Source organism: Sturnira hondurensis, unplaced genomic scaffold, assembly GCF_014824575.4.
Source record: "Sturnira hondurensis isolate 20B ecotype Veracruz unplaced genomic scaffold, ASM1482457v3 Scaffold0016663, whole genome shotgun sequence".
NCBI classification, from domain to species: Eukaryota; Metazoa; Chordata; class Mammalia; order Chiroptera; family Phyllostomidae; genus Sturnira; species Sturnira hondurensis.
Genome location: NW_028089294.1, coordinates 55,853 through 70,461, shown reverse-complemented (window position 1 = coordinate 70,461; position 14,609 = coordinate 55,853). Strand labels below are relative to the sequence as shown.

The following is a 14,609-nucleotide window of genomic DNA, read 5'->3' as shown; positions in this document are numbered from 1 at the left end:
TGGGCGTGCGCAGTGGCCTTTTCTAGTATTCATCTTTAAAGTGGTAATTTAAAGTTTCATTTCCTAAACTCTTACGCTGATGGGAACTCTGAAGGAAGTTAGTTCACAATCTGGTCTATTACCTCCATCTAGAGGTCAGTCTAACCACATGCACTTTGACAAAAATTCTTTACTGGCACTGATGTGGAATATATTTTGAATAATCCACAAACATTCTGGTTTCAACTAGAACGACGCCATTAGCTTCCCTGCAGCACTTCTGACCAAGCATGAGTGCCATCTACACGGCGAGAAAGCAGAGGAAGAATAATGTAAGAGAATACTAAGTATCTAAGAATGTAAGCTCTGCCTGTATTTGTCCACTTATTGTATGAACACTGGTTACTAATCTACATATCACACCACACACACACACACACACACACACACACACACACTGCCTTGCTTACCCTATCCATAAAATGAAAAGAAGTTGTTCTGTGAATCACATGCTGTGAGGCATATGGATATACTTTGTGCACAGTAGAGCACAAAATATGTAAGACATTATTTATAATTAAGGTCAGGCCACTTTGGCTAACAAACTGCAAATTCATTGGTGGTTTTAGTCTCTTAATTCCAGGACAGAAAGCTCATGTACCCTTAAACTTACAAAGCAATTTCACTCTGGAAAAGATGAAGATGAAAAACAAGTTTTCAAAATAATACTGTTTTTCACTTATTCCTTTGATGTTAACCTTTTGCGATAATTATTCCTAAAGACTGAATCTTTTCTTTCAGAACGAAGGCTCGTAAACCATCACAGAACCCTGTAAACTGCGGGTTGGCAAACCTGTGTTGCTGGGTCAGCTAGCAAAACATGTTAGACGTGGGGGGCAGAGTCTCTGTTGCAAATATTCAAGTTCACAGCTGGGCACAAGTGCAGGGTGAGGCTGTGCTCCTAGAAAACTTTACTTACAACAGAAGGTAGTTAGATTTGGTCTGCAAGCCATAGTTGGTTGTTTATGCTGAATGAATAAGAAAATGTCTTAACATACTAACAGAGATTCCAGCAGAATACGACCCTTTCACTACATTTTTTTAAGATTTTATGTATTTATCTTTAGAGGGGAAGGGAAGGAGAGAGAGAAAGAGAGGGAGAGAGAAATGTCAATGTATGGTTGCCTCTCATGCATCCCCTGCTGGGAACTGGCCTGCAACCCAGGCATGTGCCCTGACTAGGAATCGAACCGAGATCCTTTGTATCCTTTGTTTCGCAGGCCCGCGCTCAATCCACTGAGCTACACCAGCCAGGGCTCACTACATTTTATTTTAATAATGGAATTGGCAAATCTAAATTTTACCCACCACTTCTCAAGTTTTAATTTCTCTTTTTGCATCATCCTAAACCTCTATTATTTACATGAATATGAACTCTTGTATTTAGTAAATACATTGTATACTAAATACATTTAATAAATACATTCCAAGAATTTAGACAAAATTGACATTAGAATTTGTTACATTTTAATCAACTAATTAGATTTTAATATTTTTACTATTATAAAAGCTAATATTGAATAAGAAATATGTGAAACACAATTGGATCATTACTATGGGTATGTGTTGATAAGATTTAACTTCGGGGTTAAATCCCATGGTTATAAAAATAACAATTTGTTCACAACAAAAAGTGTAGAAAATCCCGATGAACAAAGGAGAAGCCAGGTTAATGCACGAGAGACTGGGCAACCCACTCAGGAAGAGTTCAGCGTAATCTGTCCTCAGAAGATGGTTCTCAGGGTTCTCATGAAGCCCTCAAAGAAGAGTCAACATTTTCCCCTGTGAAAATTTGGAAGCTCACACTGATAAGCGCCCTCAAATGAACATCAAATGTAGGTTTGGAATGTGCTTCTTCTCGGATGCAGATGCGTAGGGGCAACAGGAGAGGAGAGCAGAGGAAAAGCAGCCCTGAAGGGGGAGGAGAAAGAGGAGGAGGGGAAACAGGAGGAGCGGCTTAGTTAGAAGAGCAGGGGTGTTTTTCTGGATCTCAATCTAGCTAACCAGCTCTCTCACAGCCCCAGCATCAAAGGAGATGAAGAGAGAGTGGCTGGGTCAGTAAAAATTCATTACTATTACTATTAAAAGTAGAAGAACATAAGTACCAAAGGCATACATGTTAATTTATTAATATTATCAGACAAATTAGATAAGAAAGGTATAGTTGGCTATAGAAATAATAGCCGAGAACCTTATATACTGGGGCCATTATTGTAAAGATATGCACCAGGATGTTGACTGCAAGAGTACCTTTGTCCTAGAGTTCTGGCAGAGGTACCAAGGGCACAAGACCCTATTGATCTATTAGGTCTTCCTAAAGCAAGACACTCTACTATCCATGCATGACATGCTAAGAGAATGATTCATAGGTACGCCCAAGCTGAGCCCTTCACCTCTCTCTAGGCTATCTAAGAGAAGGCAAAGAATTCGCTGTGGGTGAGAGCAACATGGAGTGAGTGTTCTAGGAAGAGACGTGGTAGGTACTGTGGGTTCCACCTCTCCCCTGCTTATGGGAGAGGGTAGGGGGTAGGCTGACATCTGGCATTAAGACAAGTGAGGGCAGCTTCAAAAGACCTCTTCTTATTTTGCATGTGTCCCTTGGAGTTTAGGGGCCATAAAAAACGTTAACTTCTATCCAGGGAAGTTTTGAGATGAAAGTTTGTGGGTAGAGCTCCCCCTGATGGGTGGCAGAATCAAGAAGCGGGTCTGCTTTGGGAAAACTCTGCACATTTCCAGAGTTGGTGGGGCAGAAATAAATTTCCCGTGGGACAGATGTCGACCTGTGGAAAGGGGCATATTTTGAGAGAGATTTTGCCTCAGAGTGCCCCAGAAGAATAAAAGAATCTCAAAGAAGGATGGATTTCTGGAAACCTAGGTCTGAGAGAAGGCTCATAATTAATTTATCACTATATCTTCCTAGCACCTAAAGTACTTGTATTGCTAGGGAGGGGAAAAAAAACCCTAGGAAACTAAAAAATGTTGCAAAAATGTAACTACAAGTAAAAGGAATATTTATTAAAAATATGTTTCTTCTTATTTGTGCTTTCTAATTCTATACATATGAAGAATTCAAAATAAAACATACTCAAGAATCAATTTTTTTTTTGCTCCAAGGATATTCACCTATACCCATCCCACTAATTAAATATCCTTTGTCTGAGCTTTCTTATATTATAAATGGCTTTTCTTTGACCTGCGGAATTTGCATACCTTTACCCATCAAGGTGTGAGAAATGACCGATATGCATTTATTCTGTGAAGCATTCTTTCTACATTTCAATTAGAATCACAGAATCACTTTAGTATTTGTTTTCAAATAAAATGTTATATTAAGTTAGTTTTAATCAGAATTCATGAAATTCAAAGCCAATGAACTTGACAGATTCACTTATGAAATGTTTAATGAAAGTTTACCTTAAATATATTTAAAACATACATATTAACAAATCCATGAAAATAAACAGAACAAGAACAGTTAGTGTTATTTACTAGATATATTTTTCAGTGAATGAGGCAGGTTAAATGGTCAATAATATTTTTAAGTTTCATTGTAATTTATAGAGGCATATTAGAATTTTAAAAGACTGCATAAATCTATGTACTTACCACAGATGACAATGTCCATTCATGGGTGCTCTAGTTATAGCTTTTTCACCTAATGTCTTTCCTGAAAGACAAATGTACTTACACTTAGTTCCTCGATGTGAGTTGGTAAAGGGTAGATTAATGATTTAAGTGACTGGTTTCCAAAGTATGGTCCCAAGACCAAATGCATCACTTGGAAACTTGTTAGAAAGCAGATTTTTGGCCACACAGAAGACTTACCTGATCACAAACTCTGGGACTCAGCAATGTGTTTTAACAAGTCCCCAGTGACTTTGATGTGTGCTCAAGTTTGACACCCACTGGACAAAGTGATTGAACCAAGTGCAAAAAAAGTCATTCAATTATTATTTAAGAGCATTAATAGAAATTGTTTTGTAACTGACTCAACTAATATTTGTTGAATGCTTTCTAAGTGCCAGATTATGTGTGCTTCTGGGAACAAAAAGTCAAATAAGACACAGTTCTTGAGTTCCAAGGGCTCACAGTAGGCATATGAACAGGCCTATAAACAAACAAATTACATACAAAAAAAAGGTAAAAAAAAAAAGAGCACAGCGGAAAACAGCGTGAGTAACTCCACTAAAAGAGCAAAGGAAGGCAGCCTGGAGAAGTTCGCACCATGTCATTCTCAGTAAAGAACAGGCTCAGTACGTAAATAAGTCTCTCACATCATTTTACTTAGTTTAAAATAATGTTTAATAATGTAATAATTACTTTGAATAGAGGTTTGTTTATTGGCTTGACAAGTCCAAATGCTTGCAACAAACCTGTACCACATTCTGAAAAATTTTCTCAAAATGTGCCTATTTTATTTTATACCATCTCCTTTTCCCCAGCTCCACTGTCTTTGCCTTAGAAAGAATATCCAAGGCCCTGGCTGGTATAGCTCAGAGGATTGAGCATGGGCCTGTGAACCAGAGGATCACGGTTCAATTCCCAGTCAGGGCACATGCCTGGGTTGTGGGCCAGTTCCCGGCAGGGGACATACGATACATTGTGTGTCCTTGGCAGAGGCAACCATACATTGGTATTTCTCTCCTTCTCTCCTTCCTGTCCCCCTCTAAAGATAAATAAATAAAATATAAAAAAAAAGAAAGAATATCCAATGATTCACAAAATGCTAAATAAGTAGTTGAGATAATGTTTATAAATCTTTATAAGAGCTATTCTCCCACTTGTTAATTTGTTAAGGTGGTATTTTATAATTCTATCCATTAAGAGAAGTACTTTCTGTAGAAAGCTCTATAAACAGGAAAAAAATTAAAAAGTGAAGTATTTTAATAATAACTGATATTGCATTGTGGATATATATTAAGAGAGTAATTCATAAATAAATTATTGTAAAGCATAAATACTTTTTAATGAGCAAACAATACAACCAAATGGACACTGTAGCTATGTTGCCAGGAGAACAGAATTTTTAGTACACTTCCATAAGCCTATAATACAGGAGAATAGAAAAGGAATAATACAGTCCAGTTTCACAGCCTTATTTATGCAGCTGAGGGGTGGAAGTTAAGACATTTCCTTTACAGGATTGTATTTGGTGACCTATTTGAGACATTTGTCTTGATCATTTAATTCTGGAAATTATAACAACGTTCCTTCAGATATAAGACTCACATTTTATATCTAACACAGGTTATGATCAACCATGGCACTTCAAAAAGAAGTACTACATAATGGTATAACAGAATTTGAGTTTTATGAAAGAATTCTGCATTCTCTAGGAACCAAATCTTCCCTCGGACAACAATTTCAAGATGCTATCATGAGAAATAACACTCAGCACTCTTCCTCCCTCATACTGAGTTCCAATGTCCCTCAATGGCTGATCTCAGCTCCAGTGTATTTACTTTGGCATCACCAAGCACTTACGACCGGTACACTGAGTGAAAACTGGCTGTCTCTGTATTGTCCTACATGGTAAGTTCCTTAGTGTCCCACTGTCTTGATCACAGTTACATCTCTCCTCCCCTCCCTCCTCTCCTTCCCTTCACCCTTCATTCTACCATTGTTCCTGGACTCAGTCATTTTTAAATAAATATTTCTTAAATGGATGAAAAAAGCAATTCTTTTAAATTTATTTCAATATCTAGATGAACACCTCTGAGGCTTCACTGCTTTTTCTCTGACACAACAAACTTTTTCCTTATTTTGAGTATATCCCACTCTAATCTATACTCCACTCTTGTCCCTAAATTTCCTCGAGCCTATTTCTTCTTCCATTTCTATCAGCGCATACATTAACCCAGCTAAACTCCCACTCCATTTGAAAACAGATCCCAAGTAATTTTACCCACGTGAAACCATTACTTCACAGGGGAGACTTCCCTGCACCAATGTCCGCCCTCACTGTCATATCCTCCTGTCACACATTCTCCGCACACAGGCCTCCTTCTTTACTAACAACATTTTCCAGTTTGTGTATGTGTATGATTATTTGAGTAATACTGCCTCTCTCACAAAAGCTTAAGGTCCTCTGCAGTCAGAGAACATGCCCATTTTGCTGTAATATTTCTACCTTGAAATACAGAAGGAGACCTAATGCCTGAAGTAGGATTTATTCCATAAATGCGAGGTTAGTACAACACTCACGAATCAATAGATGTGATTCATCATGTGAACAAAATGAAGGATAAAAACCACATGATTATATGAATGATGCAGAGAAAGTGTTTGATAAAAATCCAGCACCCATTTATGATAAAAACTCTCAGTAAAGTAAAAATAGAGGGAACATACCTAAACATAATAATAGCCATATATGACAGACTCACTGCCAGCATCATACTCAAAGGGCAAAATCTACAAGCATTCCCCTTAAGGCTGGGTACAAGACAGGAATGTCTGCTTTCATTTCTCTTACTCAATATAGTACTAGAAGTCCTAACCATAGCAATCAGACAAGAAGAAAAAATAAAAGGCATCCAAATTGTAAAGGAAAAAATAAAACTATCTTATCTTTATTTACAGATGACATGACATGATATTGTACATAGAGAACCCCCAAAATTCTATCAAAAAACTACTAGAATCCAGCAAACGAATTCAGCAAAGTAGCAGCATACAAAATTAATATCCAGGAATCGTTGCATTTAGTATACGCCAACAATAAACTAACAGAAAGTAAGAAAACAATCCCATTCAAAATTGCTTCAAAAAGAATAAAATACCTAGGAATAAACTTAACCAAGGAAGTGAAAGACCTGTATACAGAAAATGATAAGAAACTGAAGAAAGAAATAGAAAAAGATACAAATAAATGTAAGCATATATAGTGTTCATGGATAAGAAGAATTGACATCATTAAAATGTCCATGCTACCCAAAGCCATCTATAGATTCAACCCAATTCCTATCAAGATTCTAATGACATATTTCACAGACCTAGACAAACATTTCAAAAATTTATATGGAACCACAAATGGCCCCACATAGCAATCCTGAGAAAGAAGGACAAAGTTGGAGGAATCACAATACCTAATATCAAACTATACTATAAGGCTATAGTAATCAAACCAGCATGGTAATAGCATAAAAACAGACATACAAATCAATGGAACAGAATAGAGAGCCCAGAAATAAACCCACACATATAGTCAATTAATATTTGACAGAAAAAGCAAGCACATACAATGGGCTAAAGATAGTTTATTCAATAAATGGTGCTGGGGAAATTGGATAGACGTGTAGAAAAATGAAACTAGACCACCTTCTTATACCACACACAAGAATACATTCAAAATGGATTAAAAACTTAAATGTTAAACCCCAAACCATAAAAATCCTAGAAGAAAACATAGGCAATAAAATCTCAGACACTGCTTGTAGCAATATTTTACTTGATATATTTCCCCAGACAAGGGAAACAAAAGAAAAAATAAACAAAATTATATCAAACTAAAAAGTTTTTGCACAACATAGAAAACTATGAACAAAATGCAAGGACAACCCATGGAATGGGAGAACATATTTGCCACTATATCTGATAAGGGGTTAATATCCAAAATTTATAAAGAGGTTACAAAACTCAATACAAAAAACCCTAAACAATCCAATTAAAAAATGGGCAAAGGACCTGAACAGACACTTCTCCAAACAGGACATGAGAATGGCCAATAGAAAGATGTTCAATGTTACTAATCATCAGAGAAATCTAATTAAAACCTCCATGAGATATCACCTCACATCTGTCAGAATGGCCATCATCAATAAATCAACAAACAACAAGTGCTGGTGAGGCTATGGTGGGAATGCAGGTTGGTGCAGCCACTATGGAAAGCAGTATAGAGATACTTCAAAAAATTAAAAATGGATCTGCCTTTTGACTCAGTGATCTCACTTCTGGGAACATATCTAAAGGAATCCCAAACCCTAATTCAAAAGAACAGAAGCACCTGTATGGTCATTGCAGCGTTATTTACAATCAATAAGATATGGAAGCAGCCCAAGTACCCATCAATAGATGAGGGATACAATAATTATGGGACATTTACACAATGCAATACTAGATGGCTGTAAAAGAGAAGAAAAATCTTACCCTTTGCAACAGCATGGATGGACCTAGAGAACATTATGCTAAGTGAAATAAGCCAGAGAAAGACAAATACCATATGATTTTACTCATATGTGGAATCTAATGAACAAACCGAACTAACGTGCAAAATAGGGACAGACTCATAGATAGAGAGCAGGACAACAGCTGGGCAGGGGGCACGGGGGTTAGAGAGCGGAGGGATCTAGCAAAAAGGATAAAGGATTCATGGGCGTGGATAACAGGGTGGCAGCTGCCAGGGTGCGGGGGGTACAAGGGGGCTGAGTGGTAATGAAAAAAATGTAATAAATTTTTAAAAAGTATTTAATATAATGAATCTTAGAATAATTTATATTGATGTACTTTGATTTTCTTAGTAGATATAAGAAGTCAGTTTGTTCTCTTTGGTTAAATTTTTATTTACCTTCAAGTTAATAAATCTCTTCTCTAGAATTCCACTTTGTCTATGGCCTGCAAGATGACTTGCTGTGGAAAAAGTGCCCCACAAACTGATAATGGATTTGTACGGAACAAGAGGATTCCTCTCATCCGCCCCCTACTGAGAGAAAATCGCAGCGTAGAGGCCACAACTGGCGAGGAAATCTACTGGCGGAAGAAATATAATTACAGAAGTTTGGAAATACTTCCTTCTTGTAAATAAAAAGGACAGAAAAAGAGACTGGAAGGAAATCTGAAGTATCATCATCTTCCTGCTGTTTCTTCTTCATGTTATCTTAGACAAGGAAAGCTTGCAAAAGAGAGGATGTTGGAATTAAAGGAGAATTAAAGAAGTTTTTAGTCAGATCAGTACCCTGAAGCTCATGGAAATGGCAGTGAAGGGACTCCTTGCAAGAAAGAGTTTTGCTATCCAGTGAGAGTCAAGGTGAAGCGTGAATGTGTAAACAGCTTGATATTCTGACTGTTTGTTTTGTTGTTTTTACTATGGAAAATTTCAAAAATAAGCAGAAGAGGACAGTATCATAAACCACCATGTACTTATCACTCAGCTACAACAATGATCAACTCAAGGTTAATCTTGTTTTATCAAGATAAATTTTGAAAAAAACTAATTAAAGTCTGAGTAGTTATTTTTTTGTGGCACGTGGAGTTCTACGTTATAGGAAGTGGAAAGGTTATTTTAATTGCGGTGAAAGACTATTTTTGAGGATAAGTGTCTTCTGCCTATTATCACTTCTTGAATATTAGCACCTGGATGTTTGAGGTGTCTCATCTTTCTGTGGCTTTATTATAGAAACATTAAAAGCTAAAATTTGAGTTTTCCAGTTGCTTACTCTAATATATTCAAACATTCTTAAAGAACATACACTTAGCCCTAAAACGCCTTTCTGTCCTTACACTGCGTGTGTTTTTCAGTACCAGGATATACTGGAATAGATTAAACATATTGGTTTTAGCTAAGATTATTTAGCTTTAATTAAAATTCACTAGTCTTTTATTATAGGCAGTAATTGCCACTTGAGGATAACCAATCTTTACAAAATACTTACCAATATTAGCATAATGCTTCTTTTCTTGTGTATTTGTAGATAGCTCATACATGTCTCCATAAGCACGAACAAACCGCCAAATAAACTCTATTTCATCTCTAAACTGAAAAGACAGAACCGCACGTCACACTAACTCAGTACCTTGACCAAACTAAAAATGTTTTCCACTGCAACTTTACCAGATTAGGTAGGCAAGCTGGTATTTACAGATGACTGAATCTATTCCTGTGCATATAACATTTTAAATGAAAATACTCGGGGCTACAAAAATGACTTAATATAGTGTTACATTTGGAACTTAAAACCAAGTAACACTATGCAGACATTAGCCCCACACCTATGTAGAAGACAGAATTGATAGATGCCAGAATCCATACACTCTCTCTGGCTTGTAGTATCCTCTTATTTATTTTCTAAGTTATCTACTATCAGTGCAAAGTTTCAATGAGCGTGAGCATTTCAGATAATATCAGTAAGTTATTACAGATCACAGATGACTCAAAAGAGCAGTCATTTTTTTTTACCTAAATTACCTAAACATAATCCTAGAGATTTAAAAACTTCTAGACAATGTGTTTAGAGTTGCTAAATTCTCAAAGGTTAGATTTGTTTATGGGAAAGAGATTTATTGCCCTTGGGATACTGCAAACTCTTATTTTTGATGTTGGTATTGGTGTAGGTGGTCATGGTGGTGGTGGTATTGGTGTTGATGTTGGTAGTGATGGTGGTGGTATTGGTGTTGGTGGTGGTGGTGATGATACTGGTGTTGGTGGTAGTAATGGTGGTATTGGTGTTGATGTTGGTAGTGATGGTGGTGGTATTGGTGTTGGTGGTGGTGGTGATGATACTGGTATTCATGTTGGTAGTGATGGTGGTGGTATTGGTGGTGGTGGTGGTGGTGATGATACTGGTGTTGGTGGTAGTAATGGTGGTGTTGGTGTTGGTGATGGTGGCTGTGACAATGGCAGGAATGGGCTTCCCCAATTCATCCCGACGTTAAACACTGAAGAATAACCACTGATAGAAGTAGATTAAAACATTTATATTAATAATTGTTATGTTAATAACTCTAAGTTAGAAAACTTAAAATGTAACTTTTCTTCCTCCTTAAGAGGAGCAGTGCGGCCCTGGCTGGTGTAGCTCAGTGGATTGAGCATGGGCCTGTGAAGAAGAGTAGCAATGCATCTTATTATTTATGTTATAAAATATTAAATATAACAAATTAATAAAAATCCAAGTACCCTGTATTTTGCCATGTACAATGTGCACCCATGTTTCTGTGCACATTATACATGGGATTATTATGCCCATTACTATACCCATGGTATGTAATCATAATACCCATGCAGGCATAATGAGCATCCTTATTTTTCCCTCAAAAAATTGGGCAAAAAGTGTGCATTATACACAGCAAAATACAGTACATCTGAATACTCATATCTCTAATTCCCACTTTCATAATCTTAAAGCCTAATAAACTGTTATAAACGCATTATACAAGTTTTAGTCACATTACAGAAACACTTTGCATCAGTCATTTAGCTCCTGTGAACTCTGACACAACTCTTATGGTTAAATTATGAATGGGATAGTAGATTAAACAAAAAATCAAAACTATATACGTTATTATCGTATATCTCTTACCTTCTCTTTGTGGTCACAAAGTAGTTCAAAACTCTCCATTTTGCTGGACTCGTTCATACGTAAGTGATCTGCCTTCTGCAGAAGGACATCCAGGTTTAATTCCTCAGTGTGTGTGTTAAGTGCTTTGAGGACTGGAAAACTCTGATCTTCTGTGTCAGTATTAGCTGTAATATACCTAAAATTGCAGAAATAATCATCAACTCTCTTGAAAGTTATACGATAGTAGCCAGAGTGATCCTTTAAAAATCATTCCACTCTTATGCTGAAACCCTTTCGCACACAGAAAAAGCTCAAGTCCTCACCACGGTCCACAAGGCCCTGAGTGACTTCTCTCCCAGCCCACACCACCTCTCCGGTTCCCACCACTGGTCTCACTCACTCGGCTCCACACTGGCTGCCCAGCTGCGCCTTCAACATGCTAGTCACACTGCCACCTCAGGACCTTCGCTTGCTCTTCCTTCTGATGGAATGCTCTTCCCTCATATCCTCACCTCTTTGGAGTCTCAGCGCCAACGCTGTCACCTCCAAGCGGCCCTCCCAGACCACTCTATCAGATACCGCAACCTCTACCCTGCAACCCGCCCACTCCCTCCACGGCCAATCTCCCTGATCACACTTGGCATTTCTTTCCCGCAGGAAGTATCATCTTCTGTACTATATAATTTACCAATCTACTACATGTGCTTTTTCTAAAATTCAGTATCACCCCCACTGGACTGCACGCTCCCTGACAACAGGGTTCTTTTTTTTCTCAAGTGATGTATCGAGTGCCTAGAACAGCACTGGACACATAGTGGGTATGCAGTGAACACTGCTGGATGCTCGGCAGGCACTGAAATACACACCCGCATACATATATATTTATAGTTCCAGACGATGTTCCAATTCTCAGTTTTTAAAAATTCACACTACCTTCCACATTTTTTGGTGGCATACAAAAAACAATCTGTTTTCACTTATTCAAAACTTGTCCTGTTCTAAAAAGATTTTAAGGAGGTATGTAAGGATGTACAACATATAAGAGAACTAATTAGAAGTAGTGAAAAAAGATAAAAACAAAGCCAAATGTGAGTGAGGTAAATAAAAAAAATACATATACTTCAGATATCTCTATCCTTACCACAAGGGACACAAATCTCCCAGTAGCCAATGTAGCCACAGTCCCGGGCAAATACTAACAAGGATACAAATGAAACAAGTTTTTGAGAGAAGTACAACTGTTTCCAATACCAAATAAATTTATTTCAAAGCCCTCATAAAGAAGACGCTATATAAAATGATATTCAACTTCTTCAACAACATTATTAATGGAAACTTCATTCTTCCAGTTGCCCAGTCAAAACACTTAGAATCATCCTTGGCTCTTCTTTTTCTCTCCTAGGCAATATCCAGTCTGTTAGAAATTCCTCTGGGTTCTATCCTCAAAACAGATGCAGAAGACAGCCACTGTCTCACCGCCTCTGCCTACTACTGCCCTGGTCTGAACCCCCGTCCTCCCACCTGGAGTCCTATAATCACATCTCCCTGCTGCAGTCCTTGACCCTTACATCTGATTCTCCACACAGCAGCCAGAATGGTCTTTGAAAAACCTGATTCAAGTGATGTCACCCTATGCTCAAAACCTCCAATGGGTGTCCAGATCAGAATGAAAATCTGAGTCCTTGCAGTGGTCCACAAGGCCCTACACAATCTACCCCAGTGCCCCAACCTCACCCACAGTGCTCCTCCCTGCCAACAGCCCTCCAGGTGCTCTGGCTGCCTTGAGAGTCCTTGAAGACATCTGTCACAGTCCTGATACAACAGTTTTGTACTTGCTGTTCCTTCTGCCTGTTCTGTTCTTCCCTGTACAATTCCTTGTCTGTTTCACATACTTGTTCAAGTGTAATGTAACCCTCTTTTACTGAAGTTGATATGATTATTTACATAGACAACATTTAAAAATCTGCAAGTTATACGACCAGCAGGAGAGCTTAGCAAGTTGACCACACGTAAGATTAACATATAAAAGTCAGTTTCATTTTTATATAGTAGGGGCAAAGAACCTAAAAAGCATAATTAAATATTTAATTTATAATATCTCAGAGAATATCAAACACCTAGGAGTAAATCTAATATAAAATATGGGAAAATTCAATGGAGAACATTATAAAAGATGCATTAAAAAATGTTTAAAAGGGGCCTATTATGCATGAAAAAAATATCATGTCCATAGTTAGAAACACACAATATTATAAATATGTAAATTCTCTCCAGATTAATCTAAAGATTTAATGTAGTCCCAATCTCATGAAACTAACAGGAATTTTCATATCACTCTAAAAGTGATATGGAAAAGTAAAGAGCCTAGAACAGTCAGAGTACTCTTAAAAAGAACAGGGAAAGAAGATTTACTTCTTTACTTTATAGAGCTACAATAATTAAAGACAGTGTGTACTGGTACAAGAATAAATGGGTGAGTGATGGAATAGAGAGGAGCCCAGAAACAAATCCACCCATGTGAGAGGGGACCCCTCAAAACCCAGAATTATCTTCTGGAGGGCGGCCCCTTGTAGTACAGGCTTCCCCCACTAGGTGGGCGTGCTAGGAACCCATCTGTATCAGTGCACCAGCTGGTGTTGTGAGAGGCTAACCTTTCCTGATGGGCAATTTTACAAGCGCACCTGCCCACACTGTGCTGTGTTCAGCAGTTTTTAACCTCAAACGGCCTGACCCTGATGCCCCACCCTCCCTATTTGCCTGATCTTGCTCCTGACATTTTTTTGTTTCCCCAGATGAAAAGTCTTCAAAGGGAAACGTTCTGCCAATGTGGGAGAGGTGAAAACAAAAAATGGCAGAAGCACTAAAAGGCACCAGTATCAATGAGTTAAAAAACTGTTTTGAGCAGTGGAAAAAACCATCTCAATAGGTGTATTGCATTGAAAGGAGAGCACTTTGAAGGTTACTAAGTTTAAGCATGTAAGAATAAACACAATTTTTTACAAATAAATCCCATTTTGGGGGTCCCCCCTCGTACATGGAAATGTGGAACGTAACAGAGATGGTATGTCAAATCTCACGTTAGTATGGATTGAACTGAAAAAAGTGGTTATCTCTACAAAAACAAAATGAAATTGAATCTCTACCTTTTAATATTTAAAAATAACTCTAGATGGTATAAAGAATAAAAAGTAAACAGGTGATTATCTCTCATTCTTTGGGGTAAAAATTTTTAACTAAGATAAAAAGTATTAAATATAAAGAATTATTAATTATAGATGAGTAATCAATTTGACTACA

At 37.5% G+C, this 14,609-nt stretch overlaps 1 protein-coding gene across 2 annotated transcripts in view; it reads right to left on the bottom strand.

Moving 5' to 3' along the window:
• The window catches only part of RMDN2 (regulator of microtubule dynamics 2), a 58,694-nt gene that overhangs the window by 19,225 nt on the left and 24,860 nt on the right, over nucleotides 1-14,609 (bottom strand). For both annotated transcript variants that reach the window (XM_037066640.1, XM_037066641.1), the window contains exons 3-5: nucleotides 11,334-11,508; nucleotides 9,690-9,792; nucleotides 3,646-3,706 (exon numbers count right to left, since the gene is read on the bottom strand). In XM_037066640.1, the coding sequence (XP_036922535.1) occupies nucleotides 3,646-3,706; nucleotides 9,690-9,792; nucleotides 11,334-11,508 (339 nt within the window). The remainder of the gene's footprint in view (nucleotides 1-3,645; nucleotides 3,707-9,689; nucleotides 9,793-11,333; nucleotides 11,509-14,609) is intronic.